Source organism: Nicotiana tabacum, chromosome 18, assembly GCF_000715075.1.
Source record: "Nicotiana tabacum cultivar K326 chromosome 18, ASM71507v2, whole genome shotgun sequence".
Taxonomy (NCBI): Eukaryota; Viridiplantae; Streptophyta; class Magnoliopsida; order Solanales; family Solanaceae; genus Nicotiana; species Nicotiana tabacum.
The window spans coordinates 150,375,550-150,395,460 of record NC_134097.1 but is presented as its reverse complement, the minus strand read 5'-3'; the positions used below and the strand labels follow the sequence as shown (position 1 = coordinate 150,395,460).

Sequence of the window (19,911 nt, the reverse complement as noted above, 5' to 3'; positions counted from 1 at the left end):
TAGCAAGAGAGGTTGCAATGTCCCAAACCACGTCACAATCATCGGTTCGTCTAAAAAATTATTATTATTATTATGTCATATTTTTTACGAAATCATGCATGTTTATTACTGAAATTGCCTTGTTTAGCAACGCTACCCCAATGATACATACAATATCACCAGATCAAAGCCGAGCAGGTCAAGCAGAGCAAGCGGGGATACGAACTAACCTCCCCCCTTTTACAAAACTCACGATTTTTCTTTGGATGCAGGCACTTGGATTGCACAATCATCAAACATATCATACATTCATGAGACGAATATTGTTTAGGAATACAACTCTAAGAACCGTTGCACTTACCCACATTTGCTATCCATACACACCAATGACATTCTGTATGTCACAATGTCCACAGCAGTCACAATATCGCAACCTGGTATCAGCTAAGAAAGCTCTATTACCACTTGCCATTTTATTTCTTGCATAAGGCTACCATTCTGCCTTCCAAGACTAAACGTTGTCTCCTCTGCATTTTCTGCATTACATAAGGCTATCATTCTGCCTTCCGAGGTTAAGCTCTACCTCCATCTGCATCTGCATGGCTGAAATATCGCCACCTACTACGTTGCATGGTTGAAGCCACCTCATCTGCATCTGCATGGCTGAAAGATCGTCACCTACTACATTTGCATGGCTGAAAGATCGCCGCCTCATGTACGTTTGTATGGCTGAAAGATCGCCGCCTCATCTACGTTTGCATGGCTAAAAGATCGCCACCTTATCTACATTTGCATGGCTGAAAGATCGCTACCTACTACGTTGCATGGCTGAAAGATCGCCACCTACTACATTGCATGGCTGAAAGATTGCCATATAATGCATCCGCATGGCTGAAAGATCCCCTCCTACTGCATCTGCATGGGCTGAAAGATTGCCACATACTGCATCTCATGGGCTGAAAGATCGCCACATACTGCATCTCATGGGCTGAAAGATTGCCAAATTATCTAAAGGCGTCATCGTTCAGAGGCACCATTTTATAGCCCGAGAACACCATGTCATGGCCTGAGGATCTCTTTTAATTTTCTTGCATATCATTATTCAAAGGCGTCATGGCTCGGAGGCACCATCCTCATAGCCCGAGAGCATCATTTCATGGCCTGCAAATCCTTTATTATACGCTTCATGGCCCAGGACATCATGGTCTAAGGACGTCATTCTAACCATTCAAAGACAATCTTCATGGTCCGACGGAAAATTGCATCATGTTTAAATCTATGCACGATATATGCTTGTATTTCTTATTTGCAGGTAAACCGGCGAGCAACGGCCATCTCGGTAGGAGCGATCCTGTTCCAGTTCTCGCGCCCTATTAGACCTTCGCCATTTACCCTGTCCTGGATATTGCGTCCGTCCTCGAAAGTCTCTGCGGCCTAAACCTCTTCGAACCGTTTCGCTCGGTCAAAATTGGTCATCATATCTTTACCCGACAACTCTTTCATTCTTCCCAGGTAAAGAGGGGCAGCTTTTGATACCCAATTTTCCTTGTATATTTTTATATACAAAGTACTTTCAAAATAGCATAAATATGCATGTATAAGTATGTCCAAAAGTTTTATCATTTTTTCCTATTTTTTTAAAAGATTTTTAAACTAATTTATTCCTCTATTTTACTCATAAAAAACCAATAATAATTTTCAAAATTATTTTTTTTGGTGATTCATTTGTTGGATCCTCATATTTTTACTAAAATATAGCCAAGATAATTTTTGCATATTTTTACAAATTTATTTAGTATTTTTAAAACTAAATTACATGTAATTGCAATGTTAGCCTCTTTTAAATTTAATTACGTTTATATTTATAAAAAGAATTAAGTCCAATATTTTAAATTTGATAATTATGTACTATAAATCATTTTAGTACCTTTAATTTATTTACAAAAATTATTTTACTATTTTTTATAAATCAAATAGGAAAAATTGGCTATTTAAATGTTAGCCCCATTTTATTTCAATTATGGCCCGATTTTGAACCCCAATTGACCCCAATTTGAAGCCCAATTACCCTAACCCAATTCCCATTCAAACCGACCCGCAACCCATTTAAATGGCCCACCCGGACTCCCATCTAATCCTAGATGTTGATTGTTTAGATCAACGGCTCCCATTAATCCTTTCCTTATTAAACCCAAAGACCCCCTAAACCCTTTTCATTCTTCATAATTCGCCGCCTCTGAAACCCCTCCTCTCCCAAATCCTCTCTACAACCACATCAAACCCTAGTCGCCGCCACCCTAATCCGCTCTAATCCATGGCCTTCCAAGGTAATCGGAGACCTGTATCAACCTCTCATGGCCCCTACGTGTTCGTTCCTGTGGTCTCATGACTAGATCCTAAAAGGGTTTTGTCCAGTCTTTGCTCGATGACTGTTCTCCGGTCGTCTCTGACCTTTCACCGGCCAGTCATGGCTATTCGAGTCAGACTTTTGACTCTCCTACTTAGATCGATTGTTTTCAAGGCCTTTCTCGTCACTTGGGGCTCTTTTGAAATCCTAACCTCTAAGGTTCTTTCGATTTCTCTTAGATCTGCTTCAGATCTATGTTTGTTTTCGACTTCTAACCATTTTTTCTTGAAATTTCTTTTTAAAACTCTTCTTTCAAAACCCCTTCTCTTTTCCGATTAGGGTTCTTGTTAAGTTATTTCAAAACTTTTATCTGATATTTGACATGTTTTGCTATGTTTGCTCATATCGTTCTTCTACCTGAGTTTGCATGTTAAAAGCCCTAATTTCTTTTGACTGTTTATTAGACGAATTCTTGTTTGCTTGAGTTTTGTCTTGATTTGTTTGTTTATCCTCTTTTAAAACTCTACTGTTGTTGAAAATCCTATGGCTTTGAGTCTAAGACTGTTCGTTTAAGTGCATGACTCGATTTGAAGTTCTTTATTTCAAAACCTTTTATTCCTTTGTGTGATTCTTCTGACTCTGGTTTTCTATCATCTCTAAAACTCGATTATACTCGAAACCCTAATTTTTAAAAGGGGGTTTTCCTCACCTGCTACTGTGAGATCTTCGCATGCCTTTGATATTCTATGTTTTCTTCACTATTGATTCAATGTGACTTGACCTACTAGACTATCATACTTCGAATGTTGCTATCTACTGAATTTTGTATTTCCTTATGCCAATAGGCTTGGCCTCGCATGTATAGTGTTTATGCACCTTATTTATATGCTGAGCTTCCTTCTTTGACTGATCTTCAAACTTGTAACTGATTTCAAACTTTTCCTTTGTGAAATCCTTAATTCACTCGCCTGTTAAGGTTAATTGATTTCTTTTCATGTTTTTCCTTACTGAATCCTTTCCAAAATTAAGAGTATTTATGTACCTAGACTCGATTGCTTACTTAATGTTTTACTACTTCTTTTACGGCAACTATTAGCCTGCTGGCAAATTGATTTCCTTCCTTATTTTGAACCTGTCACTGGCCGTTAAGCAAGTGATCCCTTAATTAAAGGCAAACACTTATATAATTGATTTTGAATCATGATTGTTTCCATGTTTGTAGCTTATTACCTCTCTCTTACTCGTTTTCAAAAACTATAAATACCCTGTACTTCTTTTCTTTCAAGGACACGAACACAAGGCATAAACATTTGAGTTCAAACACATACTCCATTAAATCTCTCTCTTTTTTTTCTCTGTTACTACTATATTGCTACCTTACCTAGCCGGCTGAAATCCAAGGCTAGGCTGTGGGAAACTTGCTTATTTTTCTCCGCATTTGCATTTCTTACTGGTATGTTCTAATTAAGCTTCTGCACCAACAACAACATGCTTATTTACTGTTTCTTGCATCCTTGCTTGTCTACTGTTTGTATTTAACCCAGTACCATTATTAAAGCATGTTGTAACTTCCACTTTTTCCTATTCTGAATTAATGTACCATGACTTGCGAATCCTAAATCCCTACCCCAATGTGTTTAATACTTGTGGTTGGTTTGGGGCATGACAACATTGGACATTGTTGTGTATAACCCTAACCTGATTCTCCTGGGATCATAACCTCCATGTTTATCTCATATGTTGTGATTGGGTTACAGGTATGTCAGCACTTCCCATTACTCTGCATGCCTAATGCTAACCCATACCTAAGTGTATAGGCTCATTGCGATGGACTCCCAATCCCCTGACCCCTTTGTATGAAGTTGTTATCTCTGTGAAATGCTAATGGTTGTCTCCATATCCCCTCTCCTTTATGCCCTCAGTTTTTCTAAAACTCTATATTTGCACTTTCACTTTCTTCTTAGACTTTAGTTCTGCCCCCCTTATGTGAGCCCTGCCTTGGTACATGAGCTCCCTCTGAACTTGGACACATAAGGGCTAGCATTTCTATACTACACTCATCCCTATTCTGGTTACGTAACTTGGGTGTGAGCACTGCCCGAGGTCCTATTGAGACCCTTAGGGAACTCTGACACACTCAAGTCCGAGAAAGGCTTTGGATCAATGGCATTTTTGAGGTGGTTTATTCCATAACTCAAAGAGGAAGTCAAGAATCAGGCTTCCTCTGGTTTGTAACTTTTCTTTGCACTTTTCTAGTGTAATTCATTATTTCTGGTTTGTAATGATTTGTAATAAACATTTGGGGGCTGGCTAGTGAAAAGGGTTGGGTAACTATGTATGCTCAAGGGTAGAAAGCATGCCTATAGGACTGTTTAAATTGTTTGTGTTCAATTCTGCATTTTTAGACACCATGTCTATAGGGTTTATCTCAATTTCTTCATGGTCAATGTCACACCTAGATAACCTGCCTATAGGACTTATTTACATACTGCATACCACTTAGATATCATGCTTTAGGTTCTAAATGGCTATAAATAAGTGTCATGTTCATCATATCGAAATCAGTAATATATAGAAATAATGCCTATAGGGAGTCCCAAGTAAATCTGGTTCGTTTCCATTCACATTCAATATTAGATATCATGTCCATAGGGTTTAAAATCAGCAATAGTAGATACCATCACCTGCAGAATCTGAAACTAGTCTGTTTTAAAAATCGGTCTATTCTGAATCAGTTTTAAATAATTTAATTCCCTTATTTAACGAGGTTTAGCAAGCATTCCTATAGGATTTCAAACAATTCATTTTGAGTTATTACTTTTCGCCACATTATGAATCAATTAGATATCATGCCTATAGGATCTCATCTAAACACTAAGGCAAGCCTTAGAGTAATAACAATAAAAAACTAAATCCGCCTTTGTTAATTGCTACAACCAGCAGGCAGGTCTGATTCGGACTTCTTATCTGAGTTATGTAATAAACAGATCTGCTTCAATAATCAAACTCCCCTCGTCTTTAGTATTTTAATAAAACCTAAAAAATATGTACAAGTCATGCTAGTTATGTGCTTTTGTTTAAGGAGGTGTATATAGGTCTTTATCTGTTTATATGCCTTCCATAACATGCAATATGTGTTTTGTATGTCGCATTAGATTTTTACCCTTTGAAACCAATCAACCTAATATCTCTCCCCTTTAGGAATAGTAGTCCTAAGCTCTTCCGTGACTAATAAGAATGGGACGGGTAATAGCATGCAATAGTAATCAAGACCAATTTGTGCTTTAATATATTAACGGGGTGGGAAGGGTAGATATGGATATGATGACCGGTACGCTAATACCACGTGTCTTCCCTCTTTTGAGGAGTGTCATACCGGGTATTGCATTGATGAGATCCATATTAAATATAAACTTAGGACCCCCTTTCCCTTTATTCGTAAACTCCTTTTTAAAACTCTTCTTTCAACTGTTCTTTCTTTTTATGCGTTTAAATCCCCAAATATTTGAGCCCATACTTGTCTATTTGCTAAATTCACAATAAACTGTCTGATCGGGAACCACACTAGTGGATCCCGAGGAGTGCCTAACACCTTCCCCTTGGGATAATTTCAAGCCCTTTCTCTATCTCAGGTTATTCAAACGGAACTTAGAATTGAACCCTATTGGTGTCCTAATGCACCTTAAATCATTAGGTGGCGACTTTTCAAAATTGCAAAAACTCATCTCCCAAAAGGAACGAGCTGTCCCATACCAAATGTCATAAATCTATTTCGCACGAAAAATGGGGCGCGCCAGCATTGCGACTCTTCTGGGGACTTTAGGATTTTACCATTTCAGACTGTTATTGTGAATTTATACCTCTTTATGTGGAAATTACTTATTATGCACGTGTGGCGAGATAAGGCGGGCACTTGCTTTATTATTGCACATGTGGCGAGACAAAGTGGGCTGTGTCAGGGATTGATTCATGATGACTTGTGATGGACTGGGGGCATTCTTGTTGTTGATACTTATGTAGTGGTGTACTTACCTGTGTGGGTTCTATTTTGAGGAAAAATTATGGGAAAATATTCTATTTGTTGTTTGTTCTTTTTTTTATACTTACTAGTTGGCATGAACTATGTTAGGATATTTGCACAAGCATACGCGTAGATAATTTCTCTTATTAACTAAAAGGATGAAACCTTGATATTATTCAGTAAATAATTGGTAAAGAGGGCACGGGGTGCCAAGTGTTTAGAGTTCCGAAATTTGAGACCCGTGAAATGTGAATATTCTAAGGTTCGGTACCTCCTGAATGGATATTGGTTGGAGCCTGGTATGAAAGCGGTCGTGTTTGTTGAATTATTACTTGTCTTTCCTCTATATGTGTTCACCGGATCCAAACTGTGTTATGCTTATTCTACTGTGTCATTATTATGGTGTTCCGCAGTTAGTTGTTGTTTTCCTTTCTTATTACAGTTACCATATCATTGTCATTGTCATTATGCGTAGTCCTTATATAAATTTCGTACTCTATTGCTCCTACACGTATATTCGTTCAGGTTATTTTAGTCCAGTAGGTGTCTTGACTGTTGTTCGTCACTACTTTACCGAGGTTAGTCTTGATACTTGTTGGGTACTGCTGTGGTGTACTCATACTATACTTCTGCACATTTTTGTGCAAATCTAGGTATTGATCGTTAGTAGCTGTGCGGATTGTTACTGTGGAGACTCGAGGTAAAACTGTCGTTGTGTTCGCAGGCTTCGGAGTCGCCTTTTAGTTTTTGTTTTGCACTGTTTATTCTTATTTCTGGACAGTTGTATTTAGAAGTTTTCTAGCAAATACTATGTAGAGCTTATGACTTGTACTACCGATTTTGGGGTTGTAAATTTTAAGGAGATTTCTATTTTAAATTTTTAGATGTTATTTAAATAATGTTGTTGTTTCAATTAATATTAGGCTTACCTAGTCCCTAAGACTAGGTACCATATATGATGCTTTAGGAAAGTACACTAAGAAGAACAAACTACTTAAAGACATAATATGAAAATAACAACTTTTCTTAAAGTTTTATTCCCCAGTAAGATAATCACTTCTTCAGTCAATATCCTCAAAGAAGTCTCCAGCTTCTAAATGAGTAATATTTGCAAGGCCTCCAAAATCATCATCTTTATATGCAAGATTTGTCTCAGCATCATCATATTTGTTTGAGGGATCTGCTTTATCATCATTCTTTTGAAAAGTCAAGTGTGCCTCCACATTGTTATCATTTCTTTTAATGGATGCTTGATAAAGTTTGGCAAAATGGTCAGGTTTACGACAAACATGTGCCCAATGACCTTTCATACCACATCTGTGGCAAATGTTAACTCTGCTTTTTAAAGGATTATTTTGAGGATCCTTATTGTTCTCTTGTTTATTTCCACCATAATGACGATAATTATTTCGTCCCCTTCCATGTCCATGTCCACGTCCACGACTATGGCCATGGCCACGACCATGGCACGATAATTATTTTGTATTCTTTCAGACTTTTGAGTAGTTGCTACCATATTCACATCGAAAAATGGTGCAAATCCAGTGGGACGGGTTTCATGATTTTTCAATTAAAGTGTATTATGTTGCTCAGCCACCAGGAGGCATGAGATTAATTCAGAATATTTCTTTAAACCCTTTTCACGGTATTGTTGCTGCAATACCATATTTGAGGCATAAAAAGTAGAAAGAGTCTTTTTCAGTAAATCCTCGTCATTCACAATTTTCCCACATAATTTAAATTGAGAAGTTATCCTGAATACAACTGAATTATATTCACTTACAGTTTTAAAATCTTGTAACCGTAAGTGAATCCATTCATATCGAGCTATTGGCAATACCGTTGCCTTAAGATGGCGTTCCTTCAAACTGCTCCATAATTCAAATGGATCTTTTAAGGTTAAGTATTCAGTCTTTAACCCTTCATCGAGATGATTGATGACGAAGGAAGATCATAGCATTTACTTTATCCTGGCCTAGTGCTTTAGTTCCTTGTATAATACTCCCTCTGTTCCAGTTTATGTGAACCTATTTCCTTTTTGGTCCGTTCCAAAAAGAATGAACCCTTTCTAAATTTGGTAATAATTTAGCTTAAAGTTACAACTTTACCCTTAATGAGAAACTTTTATAACCATACAAATACTCTGGGCCCCATTTGAACTTGTTTAAGACCACAAATTCCAAAAGTCTTCATTTTTTACTTAAACTTCGTGCCCAGTCAAACAGGTTCACATAAATTGGAGCGGAGGGAGTAGTATTTTCAAGAGCTTTTGCAGCAAGGTGAATTTCAGCATCAAGGACCCATGATAAATAATTCTTTCTGAAGATGTCAAGTGCCACAAATTCAAGTTTTGATAAATTCGACATAATGAAAACTATCATTAAAAAATAGATTAATTAGAAGCAATTTGGATAATTATGAAACAAGAAAAAAATAAAATAAGCCATGTAATATGGTATTCATATTTATATAAACAGACTTCAACAAATTTTTGAATAAATAAAATTAACGGATAATTTCAGTTGTGGCAAATTCTTAATTTAATTAAGAGAAAAATAAACAAAAAGAGAGGTAAAGCTCAGCTGTAATTATGGCAAAGTTTTGTTACAGAATGATTTAATATACGTATTCTATATTTTCTTTTAATATCTTAATAACAATTTTATAATGATCTTACAATCTAAATTTGACATCAGTATATATTTTTAAAATTTGAATAAAATGTCAATCTATAATTATTTTAAAACTTGTTGGCATCATACTTAGAAAAATAACTGCATAATGTCTTAAACGACAAATTATAAGGATGCATCACCTTTATGTGGTTACCAGAATAATTAAGTCCATGTAATGAAGCTTACATAAGCATAGAATTGATTGGTTGAAAATATTTAAAGAATGGTAACATCTAAATTAATCGATATATATATGTGTGCAGATTAGCAATCAATTTTGGGAAAAAGAAAAATCTCCAGACGTAATAAAATCAATTTAGCTAGTGTATGTCGGATCGGACTTGTGTAGAAGCAAATTGGTACTGTTAATATATTATGAAATAAAAGCAATTTAGTAAAACATGAATAAGAAATAGAGATAAAAAGAAGTAAGACATTTTCTTCTTCTAACTGTTTGTTCTTTTTATCTATTACAAGATCTTTATATGGGCATAAAAAAATAAAAATAATAAAAAAAAGTAAATATCCATCATAATTTAATTTTTCATATAAGAGAAATGAATTTAAGTTATATATGTGCATGAGCATATTTACAAACTGAAACCATAAAATGACAATCATTCTCAGTCAAAGGAAAGTGGCGGTATAAAATAATCCCAGCATCCAACAATATCTGAGTCGAAAAGCAGAAGTGGAAATCCACGTGATATCCTCCTTTACTCAGACGATACAGCTCACAGTATACTTTGACCTTTTGGATCATTTGAGCAAGGTAAGTAATAAAGAAAATTAATACAGCACAGCACTAATCTATGTGGACTACACACAAAAAACTACAAATTTTGCGTTCTTTTAATTCATCAGTCTTGATTTCTTTCTGCTGCTGATAATTAAGTTTTTTGATAATGCCTGTTGAACTCAAATTTTCTTACAGAAAAGAAGGTGATGGAATTAATAGGTGGGTTTTCTGGACTAATCGTAATGGGGAGGAGCTGAACCATATTAAATCTCTCTTCCAATTTCTCAGTGAGTTCTTCTATCTCTTTGTTTTGTGCATGTGGGGTTTTTTGTTTTTGGGTTTTCGCTTTTCATCAATTTATGTGACACTGTTTGAAAACAATTTTATAGACGTTTGTATGACTGTAAATCATTTTCCTACGGGTAAAATGAGAAGTACTTCCCGACCCTGCCTCAGTGGCGAAGCCAGAAATCTTGAAAAGGGTGTCCAAGGTTTAATATATATGTACAGAAAGTAATTTTTGATATGTATACATAGTACTTCCTCTGTTCCACTCTAGGTGAACCTATTTTCTTTTTGGTCCGTTCTAAAAAGAATGACCCCTTTCTAAATTTAATAACAATTTTACTTAAACTTACAATTCTATCCTTAATGAGAAGCTTTTATAACCACGCAAATACTCTGGGCCCTTTTTGACTTGTTTAGGATCACAAATCCTAAAAGTGGTCATTTTTTCTTAAACTTCGTGCACAGTCAAACATGCTCACATAAATTAGAACGGAGGGAGGGAGTATAATTTTCTATATACTCAGTATAATTTTTTCGATGAAGGATGTTCGACTGAACACCCTTCACTCTATGTGGCTACACCACTGCCTGTCTCCGAGGGATAGTTAAACTAGCGACTCATCTGGAACCTGCCTCGGGTGGCGAAACTAGGAATTTTGAAAAGGGTGTTCAAGGTTTAATATATATGTACAAAAAATAATTTTTGATATGTATACATAGTATAATTTTCTATATACTCAGTATAATTTTTTCGATGAACTTAACACCCTTCACTCTATATAGCTACATCGCTGCCTGTCTCCGAGGGACAGTTAAGCTAGCGACTCATGAATGCTGCCACTCGCCTTTGACTATAGCCTCTCATTTAACTCGCTACTTCGTCAAAAGTTGAATTGTTTGTAAATATATAAAAGTATCATTCTTTTTGGATAGCCTAAAAAGGAAAGTATGCCACGTAAAATGGGACAAAGAGAGTACATTCTATTTTCATTTTCTATGATATTGGTCTAATTAAGATGAGATTAAATGGAGCAAATGGAGATTCCTATTGCCCAACTTGCTTGGATTGCGGCGTAATAGTTGTTATTGTTGTGTTGTTTTGAAATTCTTTGACATCAATGTTGTCCAACTTTTTTCATTGGATAGGAGATTCTACTCACACTGATACAAATGGTGACAGTCAAATAAACAGATTGACAACCAAGAATCTAGTCGAGCTTCTTGATGTTCAAGGAACTTGTTTGATTCAATTTTGGGCACCTATAAGGATTAATGGTGGCCAGACTTTTTTAACCACAGCAGACCAACCTTTTGCTCTTAATGGCAAGATTCACGAGGGTCTGTGGGCGTACAGGCGTGTATGTCTCCATACTATAGCTTCAGTCGACACCACAGATATTACTGCAGCTAAACGCATCCATGTCCATGGCCGTCCAGCACGCGTCTTCAGAAGTGGAATGCCTGAATTCAGCCCTCATGTCAGATACTATTACATGGGCGAATACCCTTTGCGCAATTTTGCAATGTGTCTGGGAGTAGGTAGCTATTGGACTGTGCCTGTGTTTGAGGGTTCAGGGGACCGTTGCATTGGCGTACTCGAATATGCATTCGACGCAAATGAAGGTCTTGATATTTGCTCTATCTTAGACCGTTTCATCAACAATCACAGAATACTTAAGGTATATCCTATGCGCCCCTACTTTTTTTAGAGTTTAACTCTTATACACCGACTTTATTGAAGGAACTCTATATGTTTGGTCACTTAAAAGATAAGTACGGCTAACTCTCCGTAATAACTGGAACTAGTTACTCGGTAAATAAGACAGTCGACCTGCTACAACCAATAGTGGAAACTTTTGTTATGTATCCAATGTGGAGGACTAGGCATCCCAGGAACTTGTTGGATATGGTCTATTTTTATGGGTTTTCTTAGGTTGTGGTCAACTATTTTCAACAAAGCAGGACGACAATAAATGCAATGTTCTCAAGTAATTCTGCGAGTACTGAAAAACTTTGGTAAACAGATGTCACACAACATGCATGTTGGAGTTAACATCACTCAGATTAAGCAGATGTCACACAACATGCATGTTGGAGTTAATTTCACTCAGATTTCAATTAAATAAGTGAAGTTTCAAGATTTTACTAAATCAAGTAACTTGGCCAAGTGAAAATTTTGATAACCTCGAAAACTTTGATTACCAACTTGAAAGTGAAACATTTCAAGAATTTAAGAAGGGGAGCCTTGGCGTAATTGGTAAAGTTGTTGCCATGTGACCAGGAGGTCACGTGTTCAAGCCTGGAAACAGCCTCTTGCAGAAATGCAGGGTAAGGCTTGAGATACATCAAATGGACCTTCTAAATGTTAATTTGTTTAGCATTGGATGGTGTAACGAGAGATGTCCTGAATGAAATGACTATTTTCACACAATCAAACAACAATGTGTCATGGATCAGAAATCATTGTAGTTGGTTTCTCATAAAATTAAAGTTCTTAATCTTCTATCCCCGTCGGATTGCTCATCAACAACAATAACAACTACAACTATGGCTCAGTCCCAAACAACTTGGAAACATTCTCCACATAATTGAATGTCTAAACTTGTATCAGATGCTTCCTTGAAGTTAGATTTCCTCTATAGTTTACAGCCTAGTTTGCTGTTTGTTATATTTTCTACTGCCCTGAAACTTATGTTATTTGCAGACAATGGGTCTGGCTCTCATTCCTTCATGGTTAGCATGCCCTCAAGAGGTAAAGTTCACTCATTAGGCATTTTTTATAAGGGAAAAAAAAAAAAGAATTCCCCACGTTAAACATTTATCTTGAACAATGCATGTAGCCCTTCAATCTCTTTTTCTCCCTTTCTCCATTCCGTTGATGTAATTTAATTTACTCAAAGCAGATACAAGAAGTATCGGAGCAAGAACTCGCTAAAGTAAAGGAGGTTTTGGAAGTAACATGTAAGACTCACAAGTTACTCTTTGCTCAAACTTGGATTCCTGTGCTTGATTCAAGTAGAACAGAAATGTTGATCACCTCGGCCCCAACAAAGTATTGCAGTGAAGAGATAACATCTCTTGAATTTTTGGCTGTTAGTGACCTACATCATGTACGGACTGGGCAAGGATTGGTTGGAAAAGTGTTTTCATCAAAGGGTTCATGCTTTTGCAGAGATATAACTCAATTAAGCATAGATTTTTACCCCTTAGTACCAATTGCACGCTCTGCTAGATTTACCGCCTGTTTTGCAATTTTTGTGAGACTGAAGAATGCAAGCCGCATGGTACTAGAATTCTTTTTACCTCGTGATGAGACACTCGATGGAAATCCGCAAAGTTTCTTGAGCAAGCTATTAGCCACAATTGGAGAACAACTTCCAAGCTTTTCTCTAGATTCAGGACCAAGCTTTTTTGTTGAGGTTATCGGAACTGCTCTTGTTGATGGGCTTGATTTCTTTGAGATAAGCCAACCACAACCAGTGATTGAACCAAAGGGAAACAAAAAAGTGATGCATTTTGATTCCTTGAATCAAGAATCCGCTGATTTAGGATCTTCGAGTTCAACTGATATAGCAGCTCATTCCATGGAAACTACAAAGGATACTCCTGGTATACATGGTATTGCTATTTCTCAAAAGATTTTGGAATTAGAGAATAAAGAAGAATCTGTACTGCTAAATTCAGCACACCAACAAGGAGTTGAGGAAGCTGATGCGGTGGACAAAGAAAGGAATTTTTTAAATTTCAAGGAGAATGAAGTTTCCTATACTGATTCAGACATATTTGCAACATTTATTGTTGATCCAGAGCAAAATTTGCAAAAAAACTTGTCTATTATTGAAGCTTCTCTTGATGAAGAACTCGAGTACTTTGACATAGGTCAGCATCAACTTCCTTTGATGGTAAAATATGACACCCTCAATCAACTATCTGATATTGATCCTTTGAGTTCATCTGATTTTGAAGAAATTATAACTGTAGATTATGGATGGGATGCTCGAATGAATCTTCAGTCAAAGGACAAAGGAGAAACTACACAGCCAGATTTAGCATATCAACAGAGAGGGGAGGCAGCTGATGTAGCGGACAAACAAAGGCATTCTCTGCATGTCAAAGAGAGTACAAATTCCCATAATTGCCCAGAGAAACATAAAAGGATAAAGAGGATAGAAAAGGAGTATGGTATTAGTCGTAGCGTTCTAGAAGAACAATTTGGAAAGAAACTTTCTGATGCTGCAAAAGATTTAGGAGGTAAGCATAATCTTATCAATATAGGCATTTCGCAACTTCATGCACATTCACCACGTTTGATGCAACATGAGTAAGATCGTCCCGTTGTAATTTTTTCTTGCAGTTGCTCGAACTACCTTGAAGCGCATGTGTAGAGACAACGACATTTACAGGTGGCCACGCTGTAAGTCTGCAACTGACGTATGTTCTGTTTCTGAAAGCAAACCAGTAAAAGGAGTTGAAAAACAGTCAGTGAATTCCAGTCAAGAAGACCTGCAGCCACATGCTACATTGACTGATCAGAGGAAGAAACCTACGGCTGCATTTCAGAGTGACAACGCCATGAGCGTAAAGGTAACTTGCAAAGATGTGACTGTAAAGTTTCCACTGTCTCTTTCATCGGGGAAAATCGATTTAGAAGCAGAAATCAAAAAGAGATTGAGAATTCCTATAGGAAGTTGTTCTATCAAGTATGAAGATGAAGACAATGACTGGATTGCAATAACATGTGATTCAGATTTAGAGTATGGAATACACACTTTAAGATCATTAGGAAGAACTACAATGAAGATGTTGGTTGAGCCCTTGAATTAATTTTACTGATTATGTACATGTATTAACCCTCCATTTATTGGTGTTCACCATGATCTTTCTTACATCAGTTAAAAGCTTTGCTTGAGCAAAATGATTTTTAGTTTAGTAAGTTAATGCCAATGTTACTGAGTAAATTCTCTGATCTCTCTTAACTCTCTCTGTCCTATAAAAAAAGGCAGCCCGGTGTACAAATCATCCCGTGTTATGCAGGGTCTAGGGTCCGGGGAAAGGCCGCAGCCCAAGGGGGTGTGACGTAGGTAACCTACCCTAATGCAAGTATCAGTAGCTGATTCTATAGCTCAAACCCGTGACTTATAGGTCACGCTGAGACAACTCTCCCCGTCTTATGGTATTTTTAAATGAACCAAACATAGTCCATGCTACATTTATGTTTCATTTCTTGTGAAGCTTCAAGAACTTATAACTTGAATATTTAGTATTTGCCATTATATATAAAGGATTGAGAATAGCTTTTTACCTGGGTCCCTTCCCGGATCCCGTGCATAGCGAGAGCTTAGTGAACCAGGGCTGCCTTTTAATGCTATTGATGTTGAACGCTTTAGGCTGCAGAATTGTTGAGGCATCCACATTTACAACCATACCTTGCTAAATGCCGGAATTCGCCACCTGCATTCATACCAGTATTTTCTAAAAAGGAACCAAAACAGAAGCCTGAACAAACTCATGAGTCAAATTCCAAGCCTACATTAGGAAAAGACACAAGGCTACCGAAGGAAATCACACAAGCGAAAAAACAGGACAAGGTTGCTGAACTCAAAGGGATGAATAGCAAATGTGAATCACCTAATATGGAGAGTGAAAGAATAAAAAACATATCTGTCAAAAAAAGTGGAAGTAGTAATTCAAGAAGCTCCACAAGAAGTACTTTGACTGATCAACAAGAAGCTGATCCAAAAGAATTTACACTTGAGGCTGCTGATAATACAATAGAAGTAACAGATCAAGAAAATCATAAACCAACTGATCATAGGCCAATTGAGGGCAAGAAAGTTGCAAATTCTCAACCAGAAGAGCAAATAAATGCACATTGAAGAAACCAGGAATACCAAAATCATATAATGAAGTTGCAGCAAAAGACATTGATCACATCGGGATACAGAAAAACACGATGGTCATAAACGTGCAGCGAGTGAGACATCAGTAATGGCTGCACTGAATTTGTTACAAGGGAACAACAATGTGGGAATTAGTATGAGCAATGAAAGGGCAGAAGCACTAGAGTCATTACTTGAACTTTGCGCAGAGTTACTTAAGCATGAAAAGATAGAAGAATTAGCTGGTGTGCTAAAACCATTTGGAGAAGAAGCTGTTTCTTCTAGAGAAACTGCAATTTGGTTGGAAAAAGGATTAATGAATCTCCAAAACCAAGATGAGGAAGCTGGGAGTACATAGATTTCTTGAAAAACTTCTTGTAAAATGTAAGCATTTGATTCTTGTTTTTGAACTGATCTTGAATTAATGCTTGTAGACAACAACAAAAACAAACCCACAAGTGGAGTCTTCGGAGAGTAATGTGTATGTAGACCTTACATCTACCTTATAAAGGTGGAGAGTTTGTTTTTGATAAACCCTTGACTCATTGCTTGTACTTAAAAACAGATGAAGAGAGCAAGTTAGTTGTGTGCTTACAAGCTTCAAAAGTGTTTGTCAAAAAACAAGACTTAAAAAATTTAGGTAGAGAAAGTAATTATCGAACATAATCTAACTGTATTGGTGGTAAAAAAAGCTACACGTGGAATATTATACTGCTGACATGGCATAACACGTAAGAGCAATGATATAGCAACACGTGGCAGTCTTATTTGATAGAATAAGAAAAGGCACGGGAGGGAAACACCCACGAGGTAGTACCGAGTCTAACAACTAGTAAAGACTGAATCAAGACAATAAAAAGGGAAGATTCATGAACCTTCAATTAATGAGGAGGGGAATCAGAATCGTTATAGAATCTCGTGGACAGTTACAATTATCAATTATAACGGATCATAAATGTCATTAAAGCTCGTAATGATTTAGCCATAAATGGAAAGAAACGTTATATGTGTAAACCTTTATATAAGGGGAGAGAATTTCACTTACAAGATCAACTAAGACAATATTGGAATATATTTACTTTACTTTTCTGCTTTTCTCGAAATTCTCTATATTGACTTTGCAATCAATTATTTCCTTATTTATTCTTGTTCTTTTTCTTCGATATCATTGAGAAAGTGAGGCAAAACTTGGTTATCAGAAGCCCGTTTTCTTCTAAAAATAGCTTTTGACCGAAAGATATATTTTTAGTTAAACAAATTGGTTCCGTTACCGGGAATCTGATAATCGTTTCACTTTCTAAATTCATTTTTCTGTCAAACAACCATGTTGACTGTCAACGACAACAACCAACAAAACCAACTGAATTAACTAAACCAACAAAAGGGTGAAACTCCAATCTCTTCACCCCAAAATTCTCCCCAAAACTCTCGAGAAAGGTCACCTCAAAGATCAACATCACACGAATAATCAGTAACGGGACGATCAAACTGCTGAAGATGCATTGAAAAAGCTAATTGCAAAACACGTCAACAATGCCCTTCAAGCTTTCGTTAGTGGATTACCAATTGTACCACCAACTCTACCTCCAAACAACACTACAACCATAGAAAACCCACGTTCGGGACTTGCTAATTCAGACAGTGGAGGAACTCCCAGCGAATCTCGCGATGGAAGGTCAGGTACCCCAAATAATTCTAATTTACAAAGTTTAGTACTAACTTTGCAGAAACAGCTCAAGGAGCAGAATGATCGCATAGAACAAATACCTGGAGTGCCACCCGTGATTAAAGGAGTGGATATTGATAAATATTCACAACAGCCCTGGAAGCAAAGTGCCGCTCCCTTGCCGATTCCAAAAGAGTTTAAGATGCCCGATATTTTGAAGTATGATGGAACAACTGACCCACGAGATCATGTATCTGCATTTACAAATGGCGTGAAAGGCAATGATTTAACCAAGCAAGAAATTGAGTCGGTGTTGGTCAAAAGATTTGGCAAAATACTCACAAAAGGAGCACTAACATGGTATTCTCTTTTATTGAAAAATTCTATTGATTCTTTTGTTGAGCTTGCAGATTCATTTATAAAAGCGCACTCAGGAGCTCAAAAAGTTGAAAAGAGGATGGAAGACATCTTCAAAATAAAACAAGGAGATGTTACCGCGTGTACCTGATAATTGGGCGGCCATGGCGTTTGCAAGTAACTTAAATAAAAAAGCTTAGAAGCCACGAGGAGACTCAAGGAAAGCTTACGAGAATTCCCTGCTAAAACTTGAAATGATGTTTACAACAGATATAGCACGAAGCTGCGGATAGAGAAAGATACTATCACTCATTCACGGGGAGATGAAAGAACAAGTTTGAGGCGACCAGAAACTGAAAAAGGTCCGGTTTGAACAAGTACGGACCTTACATGGGACTAGCAGGACGAGATTCACGTTCTAAACAAGAAAACACGAGGTGCGATTCTAGATCAAGAGACAGAGATGCGGGATCATCATCCAAGTTTGGAAAGGAGCGAGATATGTGGGATAACAATGTTAATACGAAGGCAAATATTGGTGATTACAGTTTCAATGTTAGCACTTCTGAGTTGATAATTGTTTTAAGAAGTATGAGAGATAAGGTGCGGTGGCCAAAAGAAATGAGTTCTAACTCTAGCAGAAGAAATTCCGATTTCCAGTGCGAGTTTCATAGTGACCACGGTTATAAAATAGCATATAACAGAGTGCTACAAGGTGAGTTAGAGCATTTGTTAAAACAAGGTTATTTAACCGATTTGTTTAGTGAGAAGGGTAAGTAAAGAAAAAGGGAAATAGTGCTCACCACATTCGCAGAAGGAGTTGTCAAAGATATGAAATTTCAGGTGATAGATACGGACATGGCATATAATATGATTCTCGGCAGACCTTGGATTGATGCTATAGATGTTGTTCCGTCTACTTTACATCAGGTTATTAAGTTCCCTTCACAATGGGGAATTAGACAAATACGTGGTGATCAGCAGGCTTCTAGAAGTATCAATTCAGTGGTAGATTCAAGCATAAAAAAAAATGTTGCAGACAAAAAATAACAATTACAGAATTTAGTTGATGATTTAGCAACACAAACCTCAACTAGGGATGGGCAAATGGATATAGATTCAAGGCCTGATATCATTCAAAAGCCAGAAGAGAATGAAAACATCAAAACAACAATTGAAGAACTCAAAGCAGTGGTGATGTTTATACATTGGCCAGATAGAAAAGTTTACAGTGGAACCAACCTGAGCACAGAAATGAAAGGTAAAATAATTAAATTCTTAAAAGCTAGCGCAGACTGTTTTGCTTGGTCGCATTCAAATATGACAGGTATACCACCGGAGGTGATGACCCATAAGCTAAATGAAGATCCAACATACTCACCTGTCAAACAGAAGAAAAGGGAGCAAGGATCCTTCAAAAACCAGGTGATTCAGGATGAGGTACAAAAGTTTTTAAAATTCGGGTCTATCCGAGCAGTAAAAAAAATATCCTAATTGGATAGCTAATACTATAGTGGTACCAAAAAAGAATGTCAAATGACGAGTTTGTGTAGATTATACTGACTTGAATAAAGCTTGCCCTAAAGATTCTTTTCCTTTACCGCACATAGATCAACTAATTGATGCTACTGCAGGACATGAATTGTTGAGTTTTTTAGATGTCTATTCAGGATATAATCAGATAAAAATAGATCCTTTAGATGATGAAAAAACTTCCTTTATTACAGATAGGGGGACTTACTGTTATAAAGTCATACCTTTCGGTCTAAAGAATGCTGGAGCCACGTACCAGAGGTTAGTAACGAAAATGTTTCAAGAACACCTGGGAAAAACTATGGAAGTCTAAATCGATGGCATGCTAGTCAAGTCAACAAAGGCGGGGGATCACATCCAACATTTGTCAGATACATTTTACATTCTTCGCAAATTCAATATGAAGTTAAATCCCGAAAAGTGTGCA

The 19,911-nt window shown here is 36.9% G+C and overlaps 1 protein-coding gene across 7 annotated transcripts; it reads left to right on the top strand.

The window, feature by feature from the left end:
• Positions 1 to 9,654: 9,654 nt before the first annotated feature.
• On the top strand, positions 9,655 to 14,964 carry LOC107766339 (protein NLP7). 7 transcript variants are annotated; one of them, XM_075237480.1, is made up of 7 exons: positions 9,658 to 9,794; positions 9,957 to 10,048; positions 11,196 to 11,728; positions 12,754 to 12,801; positions 12,953 to 13,928; positions 14,031 to 14,300; positions 14,404 to 14,964. In XM_075237480.1, the coding sequence occupies exons 3-7, from the start codon at positions 11,507 to 11,509 to the stop codon at positions 14,871 to 14,873; spliced, it is 1,986 nt and encodes a 661-aa protein (XP_075093581.1). In that variant the 5' UTR covers positions 9,658 to 9,794; positions 9,957 to 10,048; positions 11,196 to 11,506; the 3' UTR covers positions 14,874 to 14,964. The 7 variants fall into 7 exon arrangements, with proteins under 7 accessions (XP_075093578.1, XP_075093581.1, XP_075093580.1 ...); XM_075237479.1 differs by having other exon boundaries at positions 14,016 to 14,300; XM_075237477.1 differs by having other exon boundaries at positions 9,655 to 9,794; positions 12,953 to 14,300.
• The last annotated feature ends 4,947 nt before the right edge of the window (positions 14,965 to 19,911 follow it).